The following is a 19,574-nucleotide window of genomic DNA, read 5'->3' on the forward strand; positions in this document are numbered from 1 at the left end:
GTTTTGCTGACAACTCCACCATGTTTAACACGGCGCCTATGAAGGTAATATGCTGACAAGGCGACAAGGCAGACTTTTCGAAGTTTATAGAGATGCCCAGCGCTTTGCATGTTTGCACAACGTAATTCCTGGCTTGAAGTAGCTGGTGCCTGGTGGTGGCAGTAAGGAGCCAGTCGTCTAAATATGGAAACACCTGGAATCCTTGTCGTCTCAGGTGAGCCGCAACCACTGCCATGCATTTGGTAAACACCCTGGGGGATGTGGTGAGGCCAAAGGGCAGGGCTCTGAATTGGTAGTGACTGGCTCCCAGCCGGAAGCGGAGAAACCTTCTGGAGCACCTGTTCATTTTTATATGGTAGTACGCATCCTGAAGATCTATAGAGCACATCCAATTGTCCTGACCCAGAAAGGGTAGAATGGACTGTAGCATGACCATCCGGAACTTCGTTCTTTGAACAGACTTGTTCAGCCTGCTGAGATCCAAAATAGGTCTCCAGTCCCCCGTTGTTTTTGGTACCAAAAAGAATTTGGAGTAGATTCCGGATCCTTGTTGGTCTGCTGGGATTGGCTGGATGGCTCTTTTTGACAGCAGCTTTGAAATTTCTGACGCTGCTTGATCTCTCAGACCGGGTGGAACGTCTGGAAGAGGCCCTTTTGGTTGTTGCGGGGTGTGGATAAAGGGGATTCTGTAACCCTCGGATATGATCAACCGTACCCATCTGTCTTGAGTAAGGGAATGCCAGGCTTCTGGGTACAGTGAAAGTCTTCCCCCGACTGCCTCCGAAGGTGAACAGTTGGGCAGCTCCTCAGGGGTGCTGGAAGGGTTTGTCAGAGAAAGATTCTCTGCTACCCTGATTTTGCGGACCACCCCCTGCCCCTAGGGCGGCATCTGTTATTATTCCCTCCTCTGCCTCTGGAGGGGAGCTCACCACGTGCGTCAGGCAGTACTCCCTGGGGTTTACGGAACCACATCTTTCCGCCCTTTTGACCCTTAGGGTATGGTCTAGAAGGGGCGGAAAAACGGACTCCCACGGCAGAGAGTCTTGCCTTCCTGCTCACACCTGGTCAATGTATCCTTCACTTGAGGTCCAAACAGGGCAGAACCGTCAAAAGGGGTGTTAGTGAAGGACGCCTTGAAGGGGTCGGCAAAGTTGCAAAGCCGTATCCAGGCGTATCTCCTTAGAGCAACGCCCGTGCTTGCAGCCCTACTCACTCCATCGGCTGCATAAGAAATGAGCCGCATGGAGGAGTTGACAATAGAGTTCAGGGTCCCCAGCTGGGAGTTGATCTTTTCCTGAGACCCCACAGCTGTTGGGTCCTGTAAGGTATCACCCAGTTCTTTAAGGAGGTCTCTCTGAAGATGGGTGAAATGGCACAAGTAATTCTGCGACCGCATGGCAAAGGTCGCTGAAGAAAACATCCGCTTGCCATACCTATCCATAGTCCTAGATTCCTTATTAGGAGGATGGACAGGTACTGAAGGTTCAGCCAACTCCGTCTTAGTGGCTGCCGCCACCACCATGGCATCAACGGGGACGCCCTTAGAGAGAAACTGCTTGTCTGCCGGGGCTGTAATAAATTTTGTAGGCCTCCAGGGAGTTGGTTCCATAGTATCCGGAGCCGTCCACGCATTCCGAGCCACCACCTCCATGAGTGGGTCGAAAGGCGGGGACACCCAGGAGGTGGAAGGGCGAAAACCGAACGCATCCAGGTACACCGGCTCGTCCTCAGAAGGGTTGAGGGAAGACCAGTTCCCCCTCTGTTTAAGGATCTCTAGGATGTCAGAAAAGGAGACATCCTTAGAGGGGGACCTTGGGGACCCTTCCGAATCATCCAGGTCGCTGTCAGATGTCACTGACTCAGGGGAGTTGACATGCTTCCTCTTGCATGTTCTCTTCCGAGGGGGCTCCCCTGCAGGATCAGGGGAGGCCTCGGAAGAGGAGGAAATGCCCAATGGAGCGGCCTGGAGTGTCGGTTCTCTGCGCTTGGGTTCGGGAGGGTAGGCAGGGGCTGAAGCAGGCACCGTGGAGGGAGGGGCCGACGAGGCGGACTGTGGCGCCGGTATGGGAGCCAGCACGCTCCTCATGACCTCAAAGGTGCCCCTGTCAGGCAGGGAAGAAGGACCCAGCTCCGAGGAGATGACAGCTCCTCCTAGCACCGAGAGGGACGGCTCCGAGGCTGATGTCAGGGCCGAACTCACCTGCGCCGAGGCTCCGAGAGGGAGAACGGGGTCGGACAAGGGTCCGATGCCACTCTCCCCCTCGGAGCCAACGATGGAGGCTCGACGCCCGGATCCCTCCAAGGACGAAGCCAATGGAGGGATCGGTTCCGACATCCCAACGGTACTAACCCCGACGACCTCCGGCTCCGAACTCAGCAGAGTAGTCAGAGGAGGAACTTGAGCAGGCGTTGGGGTAGCCCCTGTCTGTTGAGATGGGCTATGCAATAACTGGGCCAGCGCCTGCGACTTTAAAAGCCTGCTGACTACCCTCTCGAGGTCATGGTCTGACAGCCTGGAAGACCTGGAGGAGTGAGATCTATGGCTCTGCTCCGACAGCAAGGGGGACTTCGGAGCCAATCTAACCGACTCCAGTGAAGGAGACCTGGAGCGTTTTCGGCTTGGGGACAGCTCCGACAGCAAACCCGGAGCCGACTGAGGCCTCGATGTATCGGTTCCAGCTGGAACCGACGAGGCAGAAAGAGGACTGCTCGGTGCCGGCTCCGAACATGGAGCCGATGATTTGGTGGGCTTTGAAGGTTTTCCGGACATAGGCTTTGGCAGAGAACCTTCAGGCTTTAATAAGCCTCTGAGAATGAGCTTATTTCTGCGTTCCTGCAGGACTCTGGGGCTAAAGGCGTGACAGATGGAACAAGAGTCCTGCAGGTGCAGAGGGCCCAAACAATACACACAAGAAGTGTGACTGTCTGTCAGAGACATCTTCTGACAGCACGAGTCACACTTCTTGAATCCCGATACCTTGGTATCTTTGGACATGATACCACAGGGTCGAGACAAAGAATCTAAACAAGAACACTAACACACTCAACAAAAAATTTAAATTAAGCTAACTAGTAAAAAGAAGACAGAAATTCCACACACACACTAAGGGGAAAACTGTACTAACTACTGAAGGGAGGATTAGGTCCATCCACCTTAAGGGTGGAAAAAGGGTAGGGAAAAACTACAGAAAAAGGATAGGGAAACTAGTCGCTACTCTCTAAAAAGTAATTAAATAAACTAATGAGAAAATATCTATCAAAAACTAACTGTAGATACAAAATTTTTAAATACGACCTGGAGCCGGTGAAAACGCAACCTCGTAGCTGAAGCGGCAAACGAGATCTGGGTATATGATGCCTAGCATTATGGGACATAGTATAGCCTCGAGCCGGTAAAAATAGCTCTCGAGTTTTAGTAATAGGCCGAGTAAGAGCCGAGGTTCGGCTCCGAACCCATCCAGCAAGAATGAAGGCGAGATTGACAACTTAACATTAAGGGATAGGTCTTTCAAAAATGATGTGGAAAAAGGGAATTCCCTTTTTCCTAAGAAGGTGAGGACCAACACGGAATTGGTATGTTCAAGTGTGGCCACTGCCACCAATGCCCCTTTATTTTGAAGCTTAATTATTGATTTAGTATTTATAGTGATTTTACCATTTTGTATATTAATAAAGTAGGAAATGTGTGTGCCATTTTATTGATTGTTGTTTTCGATTGGTCGTTTTTGACCATGCAGTTTGTTGGCTCATGTTTTTTAAATGAAATGAATGGACGTTTTTAATGTTCGGATGAAGTTCCACTGAGAGGAATGAAAGCACTTAACAGTTATAAAAGTCATTACTGTCTTGTTGTCCGCTTTCCCCTTTGTTGTTTGTAGTATATTTAGAACCATTAGCAAAGAAAATAAGGGACTCAGAAATTCAAATCTATAATTGGTATGGTAGTCAAGAAAAGCTGGCTCTATTTGCAGATGATATTATTTTATACATGACAAAACCAGAAAGGAACATTACATTGTTGTGGAACATTTCAAGACAGTTTCAAATCTTCTCAGGATACAAAAATGAATGAAGCTAAAACAAAGGCAATAGCGGTAAATTATGTACCCCCACACAAATCAGTCCAACAATATCCATATTTATGGGAACATGATAAAATTATGTATTTAGGAGTATGGATTAGAAATGACTCTGTTGCGGCAGCTAAGGATATGTGGGAAGAGATTAAACAGAAGATAATACAAAAATTGAGAAACTGGAAGCTTTGTTATATGGATATGGATACTAAGATACAAGCAATTAAAATGCTGTTAGTCCCTTTAGTCTTATACACAGGTCAGGCATATTTTTATCAACCAAAGGAGAAGCTTTGGATAGAAATTAAAAAAGAGTTGAAGGATTTTATCTGGGAAAGGAAGACAGCAAGAGTCAAGTGGGATAAGTTGATTCTTCCAATAGAACAAGGCAGACTAGGATTTTATTTTAGAGCAACACAGTTAAGGCTCTTATAAATATAGCACAAGCAGAAAACTATAATTCAATGTGGAAAGGAATGGAAGGATAGACTGGGATTTTGGATGCAGACTCTTAATGAGAACAACAAAAATAATAGAGTATTATATTCATAAAATAGCAGGGAGTATTCTAAGAACTAAACAAGCACAAAAATGGAGAAAAGAGATTCTGCCATTAGGGATGACTGTGGTTAGGGATACAGAGGGAGCTGGAATTTATTGGAGAAAACTGGAAAAGGAACCAAGTTATTGGAAGCAAATAACTAGAAAGGGAAAGGTAATAGAATGGGAAGAAATTAGAAGTTATGTACCTACCATAACGTTCCATGTTAGTTGTCTTCTCTCGCCTTCTTTCTTGCTGGATGGGTTCAGAGCCGATCCTCGGCTCCGACTCGGCACTTGCTTTAGCTCGAGAACTCCTTTTACCAGCTCCAGGCAACCCTATATCCCATGATGCAAGGCGGAACTACCTCAGATCTCGTTTGGCAGCTAACTGACCCTGCTAAAGACTATCCTAACATAATTAGGAACCATGGTTCCTAAAAGAAGTCCTCATAACAATGCTCCAGAGGAAGCAATCTAATAGGAACTCTCCAAGATCTGTCCAGGCCAGGGGGAAGGAGGGAGGACGAAGAAAGAAGGCGAGAAGACAACTAACATGGAACGTTATGGTAGGTACATAACTTCTAAATGTTAAGTTGTCAATCTCGCCTTCATTCTTGCTGGATGGGACAGCGTCCTAGCACCTGTATCCCGGGTGGCTCAATGGAACAGACTCTTGAGAACTGTGGAACCAAAACTGGCCCTATCTCTGGAGGCTAAATCCAACTTGTAATGAGACACAAAGGTATGAGGCGTGGCCCAAGTAGCTGCTGCACAAATAGTGTCAATGGGAAGTCTATCCTGAAAGGCTACAGAAGTGGATAGACTCCTGGTCGAATGTGCTTTTGGCTTAGAAGATAGTTGTTTGCCCCTTAGAGAGTACACATAGGAAATGGTGGAAGTCAATCATCTAGATAAGGTCACTTTAGAAACTGGAAGACCTAACCTGTTTTCTGCATAGGAGACAAACAATTGGTCTGATTTTCTAATTTGTTTAGTCCTATGCAAGTAATACCTGAGCTGACGATGAACATCCAAAAAATGCAGCTTCTGTTCAGCTCTGTCAGAATAGTTAGGAAAGAAAACTGGTAGATCAATAGATTGGTTAATATTGGTTTGAGATACAACCTTGGGAAGAAAGGAAGGGTTAGTTCTGAGCGAAACCCTATCCTTATGAAAAACCAGATAAGGTGAACGAATACAGAGGACCTGAATCTCAGAAACTCTTCTTGCAGAAGTAACAGCCAGTAAAAATATAGTTTTCCACGTCAATAACTTTAAAGAACACGTAGCAGACGGTTCGAAAGGAGGTAGAATTAGGGATGCCAACATTAAGTTTAGATCCCATTGCGGAGGAGGATGTTTCACAGGCGGTTTTAGGAGAAAAACTCCTCTTAAAAAGGCTTTGCATAACCTATGAGACATGATGTTATTGTCATGCAAGCAAAATGCAGAACAGTGTATCTCCAATTCACTCGACGCCGGTAGTATCCACAAAGTACACTTTATTTACAAGATTCACAAAGGTTGAGTGCTTTCATCTGCCGTAATACAGATTTCATCAGAACCAATAACATAACAACAGACCATACATTTTATAATTATTTTGGCGCCAAAAATCAATTGATTATGCTAATCTTAAAACGGCCATGTCTCCTAAAATCTATACTAATAAAATACTATACTAAAGTACTTTTTCTATGCTAGTAATACCCTAAAAAGATGTTACAATGATGCTAAAAATGCTAAAGTTCTAAAATAATTATAATGAATTATTAAAAATACTGTATGTGTAAAATAAATTCACTTGAATATAAATTTCTAAAAAGATAAATGAATGACTTTACTGGTTATAACTATTGTTTACTGAATAGAGACTGCACATTCATTAAGATATTCTAGTAGTTGACTTAATTTATTGTGAAGGGCCAGTGTATTAGAGCAGCAAGGATGTCATCCACCCTTGAAGATATGAATAGTGAATTAGACATTATCACTCAACTCTTCATAGAAAGGGGTTATCCTAAGAAGTTATTGGACAACATCACCATTTACGTCAAAGCACAATGGGGATTCAAATACAAACCATTGTTAGGGAGCTCTATCACTATACAAGGTAATCCAAGTCCGGTTTTCAATAAAAAAGCATGTGTGATAAGATTCAATCCTTTTGTTAATTTGATTACAGATATTCTGAAGAAGCATTGGAATATCATCACCTCTTCGGGCACTTTAGGTAGTATAGTTGGAACTGAGATATGTACTGTGTATAAAACTGGAAACAACATAAAAAGAGTATTGGAATGTGGAATGAAGGATGAAAGAAAAAAGAGTACTAAAGGGACTAGTAAATGTGGAAGTTGCAAACAATGTACGTACATTAACACTACACGTACTATCAGACTTGACAATATTATGCATACCAAGGTAACCTGCATTACAGGGAATTGCAATTCTCAGCGTCTAGTATATATAGCTACCTGTAGTACGTGCCCGGCCTTCTACATAGGTATTATGGAGTGGAAGATCAAGACACGGATATACGAACACATGTACAGGATAAAAAAGCAAGACACCAAAAATGCTTTATACAGACACATTCATGACCAAGGTATTGAGCACAAGTTTAGGTTTTCCATCATTGATCAAGTAGATGTTAAGGATAAAGGTGGAAATTGGAAGACATACCTGGCTTGGAAAGAAAGTAGATGGCAAATATGCACAGATGCCACTACACCGCCAGGTATTAATGACTTCATCAGTTTGAAACCCTTGTTAGCATTGAACTAAGAGTTTCTGAAACACCACTAAGTTTTTAAAAAATCAGTATACATAAAATTTTTAAAAATTTCAGTATACAATTTTATGTATTATGTAGTGTACATGTACTAAGGGGACAGTTTTATATCCAGTTGACAAATTGATGTATAAATTAAGTCAACTACTAGAATATCTTAATGAATGTGCAGTCTCTATTCAGTAAGCAATAGTTATAACCAGTAAAGTCATTCATTTATCTTTTTAGAAATTTATATTCAAGTGAATTTATTTTACACATACAGTATTTTTAATAATTCATTATAATTATTTTAGAACTTTAGCATTTTTAGCATCATTGTAACATCTTTTTAGGGTATTACTAGCATAGAAAAAGTACTTTAGTATAGTATTTTATTAGTATAGATTTTAGGAGACATGGCCGTTTTAAGATTAGCATAATCAATTGATTTTTGGCACCAAAATAATTATAAAATGTATGGTCTGTTGTTATGTTATTGGTTCTGATGAAATCTGTATTACGGCAGATGAAAGCGCTCAACCTTTGTGAATCTTGTAAATAAAGTGTACTTTGTGGATACTACCGGCGTCGAGTGAATTGGAGATATACTGTTCTGCATTTTGCTTACCAGTTGTGACATTTCTACATTTTTTCTACTTATCAGTTATTGTCATGCAAGCCAACATGATACTTGGAAATAGCAGCCAGTTGTACTTTGACTGTAGATGACGAAGATCCCGAATGAAAAACCTCCGCCAGGAAATCCAAAACAGAATGTACAGGAGCGGTAAAAGGATCAATATTTCTGGCGTTTGCCCAAATCGAAAAACGTCGCCACTTGCTAGCATAAACAGTTCTAGTGGACGACTTTAAAGAAGACACTAAAATGTCTCTGACTGAGTCAGAAATCATTGGTAGCCTGGCTAGGGAAGGAAGTGGAGCAACCAAGCAGTGAGGTTGAGAGAATGAATGGCCCGGTGCTGCTGACCCGACTGGTGGATCAAAAGATCCGAACTGGGTCCAGATGCCAGGGCTGCACCAGAAGATGATGATGTAGAGACGGAAACCAAATTTGTCGAGGCCAATATGGAGCAATGAGGATCAATTTGGCTCTCAAAACGGTGGCTTTCTGAATGACTTGTGGAATCAATGGAAAGGGAGGAAAAGCATAAAGAAGTCCCCGAGGCCAATCCTGGGTTAGAGAGTCTCTCAAGGGTTGGCCTGGAAGAGGAAATAGTGTGAAGTAATCTGGGCACTTGCTGTTTTGAGGGGTAGCGAAAGATCGCAACAAGGGTGCCCCACTTCAGAAAAATCTGATCCACTACAGATTGATTGAGAGACCACTCGTGAGGCATCAGAATAGATCTGCTTAGCCTGTCCGCCAATAGGTTGGACCTGCCGGGATGTGCGTTGCTATCAGAAACCGCTGAGAAGAGATCGCCCATTGCCAAAGTCTGAGAGCTTCGACATAAGGGATAGGACCTGGTTCCGCCCTGTTTGTTGATGTACCAGACCACGGACATGTTGTCCGTCTGTACTGCAATAGTCCCTGTGGGAAGAAAGTCGTCGAGGGCTTGCAACGTTAAAAGCACTGCTCTCATCTCCAGGACATTTATGTGCAGGTGGTATTCTATGGGTTGCCACGTCCCGTGGACCATCCTGCCCTGATAATGCCCCCCCCACCCGATCAGAGAGGCATCCGTGGTGACTGTGGCAACTGGAGGAGGGGGAACAAAGGGTCGGCCCTGATGAAGAAGAGGGGAAGATATCCACCATCGTAGATGAGCCCTGCACGAATGTGTTACCAAGATTTCGTGTCTCATGGGCAGATTGTGGTACGACCACTGCGTGAATAACATCCACTGCAGGAGACGCATGTGGAAGCGAGCCAGTGGAAGAAGAACAATGGCCGCAGCCATTAGGCCTAGAACTTTCAAGACAAACCTGGCTTTGATCTTGTTGCTTTGTAACAGAAGCTGAACAAATTTCTGGATGTCCAGAATCCTTTGATCTGTTAGCTTGGCTAACATTTTGACGGTATTTAACTCTGCGCCTATAAAGGTGATAGATTGGCAAGGCAGCAGAGAGGATTTTTCGAAATTTACCGAAATTCCTAGTCTCTTGCAAAGCTGTAGGGTGTAGTCTCTGGACCGAAGAAGCTGATGCTTGGAGGTGGCGGAGAGGAGCCAGTCGTCCAAATAAGGAAACACCTGGAATCCTCGACGTCTCAGGTGAGCTGTGACCACTGCCATGCATTTGGTGAACACTCTGGGGCTGAAGTGAGGCCAAAGGGCAGTGCTCTGAATTGGTAATGACTGGCTCCCAGCCGAAGCGGAGAAACCTTCTGGAGCGTCTGTGAATCTTTATGTGATAGTACGCATCTTGAAGGTCTATAGAGCACATCCAGTTGTCCTTGCCCAGAAAGGGCAGAATGGATTGTAGCGTGAACATCCGGAATCTTGCCTTTTTGACAGACTTGTTTAGTCTGCTTAGGTCTAGTATTGGTCTCCAATCTCCCGTCCTTTTGGGGACCAAAAAGAATCTTGAGTAGAAGCCGGATCCTACTTGGTCTGCCGGCACTGTTTGGATGGCTCTTTTTTCCAGGAGTTTTGAAACTTCCTGGCTTGCCAAATCCCTTTGACCGGGTGAGATGTCTGGAAGGGATTGTAGAGGTACGGGAAACCTTTCGAAGGGGATTTTGTAACCCTCGGATATGATCGACTGTACCCACTTCTCTTGTGATAGGGACTGCCAGGCTACTGGGTACAGCGAAATTCTTCCCCCGACTGCCTCCAAGGGTGGACAGTCGGGCAACACCTCAGGGATGCTGAAAGGGCTTCTCAGGAAGAGGCTCCCTGTTGCCCTGGTTCTGAGGACCCCCCCCTGCCTCTAGGGCGGCGTCTATTATTGTTACCCCCTCTGCCTCTGGGGGTAAACTGACCACGTGTGTCCGGTGTAGCTCCTTGGGCTTTATGGAACCACATCTTCCCCCCCTTCTGACCCTTGGGATATGGTCTAGAAGGAGTGGAAAACTGGACTCCAACGGCAGAAAGAGTTTTACCGTCCTGCTCACATCTGGTCAAAGTATCCTTCACCTGAGGTCCGAACAAAGCCGAACCGTCAAAGGGGGTGTTGGTGAAGGACGCCTTAAAGGGGTCCGCAAAATTACACAGCCGCATCCAGGCTTGGCGTCTAAGAGCAACACCTGTGCCTGCGGCCCTGCTCGCTCCATCGGCCGCATAAGATATGAGCCGCATGGAGGAGTTAGATATGGAATTCAGGATAGCAAGCTGTGAGGCAATCTTTTCCTGAGCCCCAGCAGCAGAAGGATCCTGGACTACTTCTCCCAGTTCCTTGAGAATATCTCGTTGAAGCCTGGTGAAGTGACAAAGGTAATTCAGCGACGCATAGCAAAGGTCGCTGAAGAAAACATCCGCTTTCCATACCTGTCCATGGTCCTAGAATCCTTATTAGGAGGATGGACAGGTACTGAAGGATCCGCCAGTTCCTTCTTAGTGGCCGCCACCACGATAGCATCCACAGAGACACCTTTGGACAGGAACTGTTTATCCGAAGGGGCCGTGATGAACTTGGATGGTCTCCTGGGGACAGGTTCCACAGAATCTGGAGCCCACGCCTTCGAGCCACTACCTGCATGAGTGGGTCGAAGGCGGAGACACCCAGGAGGTGGAGGGTCGGGATCCAAAAGCCTCCAGGTATACCGACTCATCCTCGGAGGGGTCAATAGAGGCCAATTCCCCTCTGTTTGAGGAGCTCAAGGATGTCTGAAAATGAGACATCCTCAGAGGGGGACCGTAGAACCCTCCGACTCATCTAAGTCGGTATCAGATGGTAGTAGACTCAGGGAGTCTGTGTGTTTCCTCTTACACGTCCTCTTCCGAGGGGTTCCCCTGCAGGGTCAGGAGAAACCTCGGAAGAGGAGGAAATTCCCAGTGGGGAAACCTGGGGCGATGGATCCCTGGGCCTGAGAGCAAGAGGCTGGCAAGAGGCATCTGCAGGCACTGATGAGGGAGGAGCTAGAGGGATAGACCGTTGACCAGGCTCAGAGGCCAGGACACTCCTCATCACCTCAAAGGCTCCTCTCCCCGGGAGACCTGAACACACCCGCTCCAAAGAAACAGGAATGGTTGGCTCCAAGGAGAGAAGGCTCCGAGGCCGATGTCGGCGCCGAGCTTACCAAAGCGAAGCCCGAGAGGGAGGCGGGTCGGACAAGGGTCCGATGCCACTAGCCCCCTCGGAGCCGACAGTGGAAACCCGACGACCGGATCCCTCCAAGGAAGGTCTCAAGGAGGAGATCGGAGCCGAAGACGACGGAGCCGAAGGATGTATCGGCTCCGGCATCGAAACAGTCGCTGTCCCAAGAAGCTCCGGCTCCGAACTCTGGTGTGGAGTCGGAGGAGGAATCTCAAGAATCGGGGCTATAGCCAAAGTCTGTTGAGACGGGCTATGGAGCATTTGGGCCAGTGCCTGAGACTTCAACAGCCTGCTTACCACCCTCTCCAAATCGTGGTCAGACAGCCTGGAAGATCTCGAAGATCGGCTCCGATGGCTCCGCTCCGACAAAAGAGGAGACCCCGGAGCCGAGTGAATACTTAGTATCGAAGGGGACCGGGATCTCTTACGGGTCGAAGCCATCGGAGCCGAAGTCCCTTGAACCCCAGATGGAGCCGAGGATATCTCGGCTCCGATGCTGGATAAAGTGTCGGCTCCAGCCGGAGCCGACAAGGCCACAGTAGTCAGGGTATCGGAGCCGGTCGGCACCGAACCCACTACTCTAACAGAAGAAGTATTGACTTCAGCCGGAGCCGATATCGGCTCCGACGGAGCCGGAGCCACCGGAGGAGGCTTGGACACTGTAGCCTGAACCTTCGGTGGCTTAAGAGGTTTTCCTGCCCCTGACTTAGGAGGAGAACCTTCAGGTTTAAGTAAACCTCGGAGGATTAATTTGTTCCTCCTTTCCTGCAGGACTCTCTGGCTAAAAGCATGACACAACGCACAGGAGTCCTGCAGATGCAAAGGCCCCAGGCAATACACACAAGAAGTGTGACCGTCTGTCAGGGACATTTTCTGACAGCACTGGTCACACTTCTTGAAGCCTGAGACCTTGCCTTCTCTAGACATCCTAAAAAGGATAGACACAAACAGTCCCCACAAACACACAACTTAATCCCTACACAGACACACAGGAAGGGAATAACTTGGGGAACTAGGCCTGACTAAAACTTTAAACTGAAAACTATTATAAAAGTTTAAAAGGAAGGGAATAGGGTGGGCTGTAACTAAGTACAGGCTAAACTAACACTAAAGGGAAAAAATAAACCCCTAACTGAACTTTTTCTTCTTTAACAAGAAAAAACTTACCTCAGCTGGCAAAGGAGACCTCTTTCGCTAAGCGGCAAACGAAATCTGAGGTAGTTCCGCCTTGCATCATGGGATATAGGGTTGCCTCGAGCTGGTAAAAGGAGTTCTCGAGCTAAAGCAAGTGCCGAGTCGGAGCCGAGGATCGGCTCCGAACCCATCCAGCAAGAATGAAGGCGAGATTGACAACTTAACATCCAAGAATTTACTTGGCCTGCAAGTTAGAGATTGCCTTCCCTATCAATGATTGATATCAGAGTATAGGCAAAGATAAAGAAATAGGGAGTTCCTAAATGATAGACCATCACTGGTAGCATTTTTAATAGACTCTAGAACAGAAGCTGTCGTTAAAAAAGGAATAATGAGTACAGCATATAAAATATTGTATGATAATTATAAGAATCGATCAGAGGAACTCAGAAAGGATTGGGAAGAGGGCTTGGATAAGCATTTCACAAACATACAATGGGGGAGGGATACATGTATATCTCACAAATATGCAACAAAGTCTAGAAAATTTAGGATCTTTGCCTGGAAGTGTTTACATAGTAAATTTTATACCCCAAGTAGATGCCAAAGAATTTTTCCTCAGGTGGATAGCAACTGTTGGAGATGTGACGAGCAAGAAAGAGGTGGCTGGGAACATATTTTATGGAGTGTGATGAGCTGTCAGACTTTAGGGATTCCCTGCGAACCGCTCTGTCAGAGATGCTGAGTGAGCAGATTAGATTGACTGAGGAGATGATTTTTTTTGAGTTATGATACATAATAAAGCCTTCCTGAGTCTAATTACGGTGGCTGCCAAAAAGCAATTCATAGGAAATGGAACTCAAAGTCTAAACCAACTTTATTAGAAGTAGTGAATATAGAAACAGAGATAAAACAACTGGAATTGGGATCTTTAGAAAAGGGAAGGAGCAAACTACATAGAAAAAAATGGGAATTGTGGGAACAATATATGCAGAGAAGGAACGAGGTTTAAGAGGCAGGATTTGAAGAAGCCATATAATGCTTAACTGACAATGACTGGATAGATTATAAGTGATGTATAATGTTTGCAACTACAGTTGTTTCAATGCTGTCTGTGATGTATAATGTTTGCAACTAAAGCGGAGTCAATGTTGTTTGTTTTTCATTTATATAAATGTAAGACTGCCTATGTCATACATGATCATCATCTTCTTTCGGCTGTTCACGTTAGGGGTCACCACAGTGGATCATCTGTTTCCATTTCTTCCTGTCCTCTGCATCTTGCTCTGTCACGCCAACCACCTGCATGTCCTCTCTCACCACATCCATAAACCTTATCTTAGGCCTTCCTCTTTTCCTGTTACCTAGGATGGTAGCTTCATCCTTAGCATCTTTTTGCCAATACACTCAGCATCCCTCCTCAGCACATGTCCAAACCAACGTAATCTTGCCTCTCTGGCTTTGTCTCCAAACCTTCCAACCTGGGCTGACCCTCTAATATACTTATTCCTAATCCTGTCCACCCTCGTCACACCCAGTGCAAATCTTAACATCTTTAACTCTGCCACATCCAGCTCAAACTTCTCCCTTTTTATCAATGCCACCGTTTCCAACCCACATAACATAGCTGGTCTCACTACCCTCTTGTAGACCTTCCCTTTCACTCTTACTGGTACTCGTCTGTCACAAATAACTCCTGACACGCTTCTCCACCCACTCCATCCTGCCTGTACTCTCTTCTTCACCTCTCTTCCACACTCACTGTTACTTGAACTACTGATCCTAAGTATTTAAACTCATCCACCTTCGCCACCTCTACTCCTTGCGTCCTCACCATTCCTCTAGTCTCCCTCTCATTCACACACATATATTCTGTCTTAGTCCTGCTGACCTTCACTCCTCTTCTCTCTAGAGCATATCTCCATCTCTCCAGGGTCTCCTCCACCTGTTCCCTACTCTCACTACAGATCACAATGTCATCTGCAAACATCATAGTCCATGGGGACTCCTGTCTGATCTCTTCTGTCAACCTGTCCATCACCATTGCAAATAAGAAAGGGCTCAGAGCTGATCCTTGATGTAACCCCACCTCCACCTTAAACGCATCCGTCACTCCCACCGCAGACCTCACCACTGTCACACTAACCTCGTACATATCCTGTGCCACTCTTACATACTTCTCTGACACTCCCGACTTCCTCATACAATACCACAACTCCTCTCTAGGCACCTTGTCATATGCTTTCTCTAAGTCTAAAAAAACACAATGCAACTCATTCTGACCTTCTTTGCACTTCTCCATCAACACTCTCAGAACAAACATCGCATCTGTAGTGCTCTTTCCCAGCATGAAACCATACTGCTGATCACTAATCATCATGTCCCTTATTAACCTAGCTTCCACTACTCTTTCCCATAACTTCATGCTATGACTGATCAGTTTAATCCCTCTGTAGTTATTACAGTTCTGCACATCACCCTTATTCTTAAAAATCGATACCAAAACACTTTTTCTCCATTCCTCAGGCATCCTCTCACTTTCCAAGATTTCATTAAACAATCTGGTTAAACACTCCACTGCCATTTCACCTAAACACCTTCATGCTTCCACAGGTATGTCATCTGGACCAACAGCCTTTCCATTCTTCATCCTCTTCACAGCTATCCTTACTTCCTCCTTGCTAATCCATTGTACTTCGTGATTCACTATCCCCACATCATCCAACCTTCTCTCCATCTCATTCTCTTCATTCATCAACCCCTCAAAGTACTCTTTCCATCTCCTCAACACACTCTCCTTGCTTAACATGATCATTTAATAAAAATGTTTATTGAAAAAAATAGTCATTATTGTTTTTTCAGTGTATTTGCCCAGGTGTTGGCCATTCTTTGCACCGCAACAAGTGTTTTTAAGCAAGGAAAATGCATCACGCTTATCAAATGATATATAAAAATCAAGTTTATACCAGGATTACTTCATTCTGAAGGAGGTATGGTCCTCCTCAAAATTGATTACATGTATAGATCTGAAATTGTAGGCCTGTATACATATCTGCTGACCTCACCTGATCCAAACATAGTGAATGTTTTGAAAAATGAACAGAATAAATCAAAGATGACTGCCCTGTTTAGTTCATCAGAAGCATATTGGCGTCAAGTGGGAATGGAAACCAAACCAGAAGTAGATAGAAATTAGGAAGGAAATGAATGTGACTCCCCCCCCCCCCCAAAAAAAAAAAAAAAGAAGAAAGAATACAAGGAGAATGATCAGATGAGAAGGCAAGAAATGTGGAAAAGGCATAAAAATAGTTGCAAGTACAGAAAAATCCTGGAACAACCTCATGTCAATCAGGATCTGACACAAGAATGTTTAAGGAGAGGCTGAATTTAAACTAAAAGATGAAAGGTTAATATTACAGGCTCAAGATAGTGGACTACAAACATGTTGGTTTACAAAGCCATTTGAACATGTGGGAGAAACATACAAATGTGGGTTCTGTAAAACAGAGTTGGGAAACAGTCACACATCTTGTTGCTGGGTGTGATACACTAATAGCAGAAGACCTGTATACTGAAAGACATAATAATGTGGCAGGACTGCTGCATTGGGAATTATGAAAACATTACAGTACTGAAGTAGCTGAGAAGCACTGGAAGTTTAAGTCAAAATGCATTATAGAGAATAATGTTCATATCACACATGATTACCCATTACCAACAGTTCAAAAAATAGATGTGAAAAGCCAGATATAGTAGTCCATGAAAAGTAGCACTGATAATTGAAACTGCATTACCCAATGATTATAGTGCTTTATATACAGAGAGACATAAAGTCATAAAATACCAGGATTTGCAGGCAGAAATGAAGGCAATGTGGAAGAAAGATACCCAGACAGTTCCAATAGTAGTAGCAGCAATGTGTCTCATAAAAAAGAATTTACAGTCTTATTTAAATATGATACCAATACATGTAACTGGACGAATTGCAAAATGAGTCAGTTCTGGGCACATTGCGAGAGCTGCAAAGAGCACTTTTGGCTGACATCATGGACTGAAACAATACTAATTTCACAAACTTTAATCATACTTTTACTTAGGAATGGGGTCCATTCTCGTCATGGTAATAGAAACCCAAAAGACTTGGAGTAATTAAGCTGAGGAATTAAAGTATCATCTTTCAATCTTTCCTCCTTTCCTTTCCACCTTTGTGATCTTCCTTACAGTCACCCAACTTTATTTTCCAATGGAATAATTTTTCTTTTCCTATAAACATCTCTGGGGAGACATAAATTTTCCTTTAGCAACTGAATTGAATGGGCAGGCTACTATTTAGTGCTTCACCATGCAGGAAGTTCGTTATTTTAAACACCTCTGACTGCATTTGATCTTTTTTTCCTCTAAATTACTGAAAGCCATCTCCTGTACTAGACAGGAAATTTAAAATGCTTTTTTGCTAAACATCTACAATATTCTTATCAGCCACAGCTTTTTTCCTTCTCCTTTTCTGGATGATTTGTATTTATTTCCTTCCAAATGCCTTTTTGCTGGCATCCATGCAGAGTAATTATTAGCCAGAAACTGAATTTTACCCAAATAGATAACTTTTATTGGAATTTTTAACAATTTCTCAGTTTTTACACTGGAAGCACTCTAACCAACCTGCTGCTCAGTGTGCAGCAATTGTGGAAGGTTCATGGTTATACAAGGAGGGTCTTCTGCAGAGTGGGACTTTGAAAAGTTAGGGAAGCAGTAGGAAAGACAGTCATGGTTGATGACCTGCTTTCCATAGAGGGTGTTCAAAAGTAAGGGGCTGACTTAAAAGTACTAGGAGGGACGGCATCATATCAGTGACTGCATGCCACATTATTTCATCTCAAAGCTCAGTACTTAAGAAAGACAAACACTAAAGAATAAATGGAGTTATTTTGACATCAGTATAAACAGCATCAAACAGATCAACTGTGCAAGTCTTACAAGACAGGAAATGAAACAAAAAGCCCAAAGCAAAATCATAATACTAAGAAATTAAACCTGATGCACCAGCTCAGAATTAAGCACATCTCACATTTTCATCCAAGTCATTGGCATGCCTGGTAGTAATTTCTCTAACACGTTTAGTCTTACCATTTTGCTGACAGATTGAATGAACTGTGGACAAAGCCTGCTTCTGGGCTTCTGGATTATCCATCTGATATTTCAAGCATTCGAGAAGCAAGTTTAGATCTGTCTTCATTTCTAAAATAAAAAAAAGAAAATGCTAGTGTAGATGTCATAACTGATTTCAGTTATTCAAATTTTATAGGACGTTCTTATAGGTTATATTAGAAACTGAAGAACAGAATGGCTGTGAATATGCAAGATAATTTCAAAATGGAACTTTAGTTGGTGAAAGCAAAATCTGGAATCCCATCTGAATACATTTCAGCCAAAGATTATTTTTACCACAGGGTTATGTTTTGATGTTTCAAAAAAGACACTGAAAGTGAGGCAAGTTTTCTACCCAGACTGACGGCAATATAGACAATGCAAAATGTAATACATAAGGCAATGCACGGGAAAGAAAACCAAGTCAAAATGCTATTCAAAAAAAGAAGCAAAAACGATGCAGAAAGTGATGGTATTCAAGCATGGAACCACACATGAGCAATGTGTAAAAAATGGAATGTGTGCTGCAGTAGCAAACATAAGTACTTGGAATTCAATTCACAGGTGATGTATTATATATACCAAGCTGTAACAATGCAGTTCAAGCTCTTTACAACTAGATATAATAGACCTGACCCTGACAATTATTGTCAATGTGACTAAGACAGTAGAGGTATAATGGACACTTGCAGTGCCAAAGTGTACAAGAAGCCATACCTGTGCAGTTACCACATGCGCCAAATGTACATTTGCCTAAGCAAGCAGGAGCAGTTTAACTGCTGCAGAAGAAATGCAATGATCCCAAATCAGATGCATAATATGTGCAAGGCCACCACGTTTCAAGAAGGAAGATTCTTATCAATGCTACTGCAAATGAGGGTGAGCAACATGGTGTCACTATTGCTAACTGGCATTTTTCAAGGACCTGCAGGGGACAAAAATGAAAGTTGTGTACTTACCATAACACTGGTTCCTTTTCATCGAAGTCCATCCGATACTACAACTGTATATTAAGCTACTCCTCTGATCTGATCTAGCCATTAGCTAGTGCTCTAGTGCCTCAAGCTCCCTCAAGTTTTCCCATAATACCTTGTGAGCCTCCTTTTCAGATAGAGTCTGTTGCCTAGTGACTATCTGTACCAGGAGAACAGCAATGGAATACCAAGAAACATAAGAATTTGGTTGGGGAAAGGAAGAAGGTATGTTGTATCGGAACAAAATACCACGCTACCTGCAATCCTGGATGGAATCATGACAGGATACCTAGGAGAACCGAAGTTCCAAATGCAACTCTGCTTCTAGAAATGATGTCCAGTTTATAATGTTTGGAAAACGTGTGTAAAGTAGGCCATGTGGCTGCTGCACGATATCATTAATGGATTCCTAAAAAAAGGCCGTGTTAGTTTCTAAGATCTTATAGAACGGGGCTTAAGTTTAGAGCTTATGATCTTATTGTTGGAAAAGTAAACAAAAGAAATACAGTCTGATAGCCATCTGGACAGCGTTTGCTTAGACACACTTGAGCCTGAGCTGTTAGGATCAAGGGAAACAGAGAGCTGGGTGTCCTTTCAGAAAGCGTTGTACCTGTGTAGGTAGAATCTGAGTTGCATGTGGACATCTAAAGTATATACTAGATATCTTCCTTTGTTGGACTAACATGGAAACAACAATGGAAGGTTAACAGA

The 19,574-nt window shown here is 44.0% G+C and overlaps 1 protein-coding gene across 1 annotated transcript in view; it reads right to left on the bottom strand.

The window, feature by feature from the left end:
* The window catches only part of LOC122810128 (telomere repeats-binding bouquet formation protein 1-like), a 1,040,706-nt gene extending 1,022,736 nt beyond the window's left edge, over positions 1–17,970 (bottom strand). Inside the window, exon 1 of the mRNA XM_044081602.1 lies at positions 17,869–17,970. Coding sequence (XP_043937537.1) covers positions 17,869–17,932 — 64 coding nt within the window. The 5' untranslated portion in view covers positions 17,933–17,970. The remainder of the gene's footprint in view (positions 1–17,868) is intronic.
* Between the last annotated feature and the right edge of the window lie 1,604 nt (positions 17,971–19,574).

Source organism: Protopterus annectens, chromosome 8.part1 (genome assembly GCF_019279795.1).
Source record: "Protopterus annectens isolate FY-2018-M chromosome 8.part1, PAN1.0, whole genome shotgun sequence".
In the NCBI taxonomy this organism is placed as follows: Eukaryota; Metazoa; Chordata; order Ceratodontiformes; family Protopteridae; genus Protopterus; species Protopterus annectens.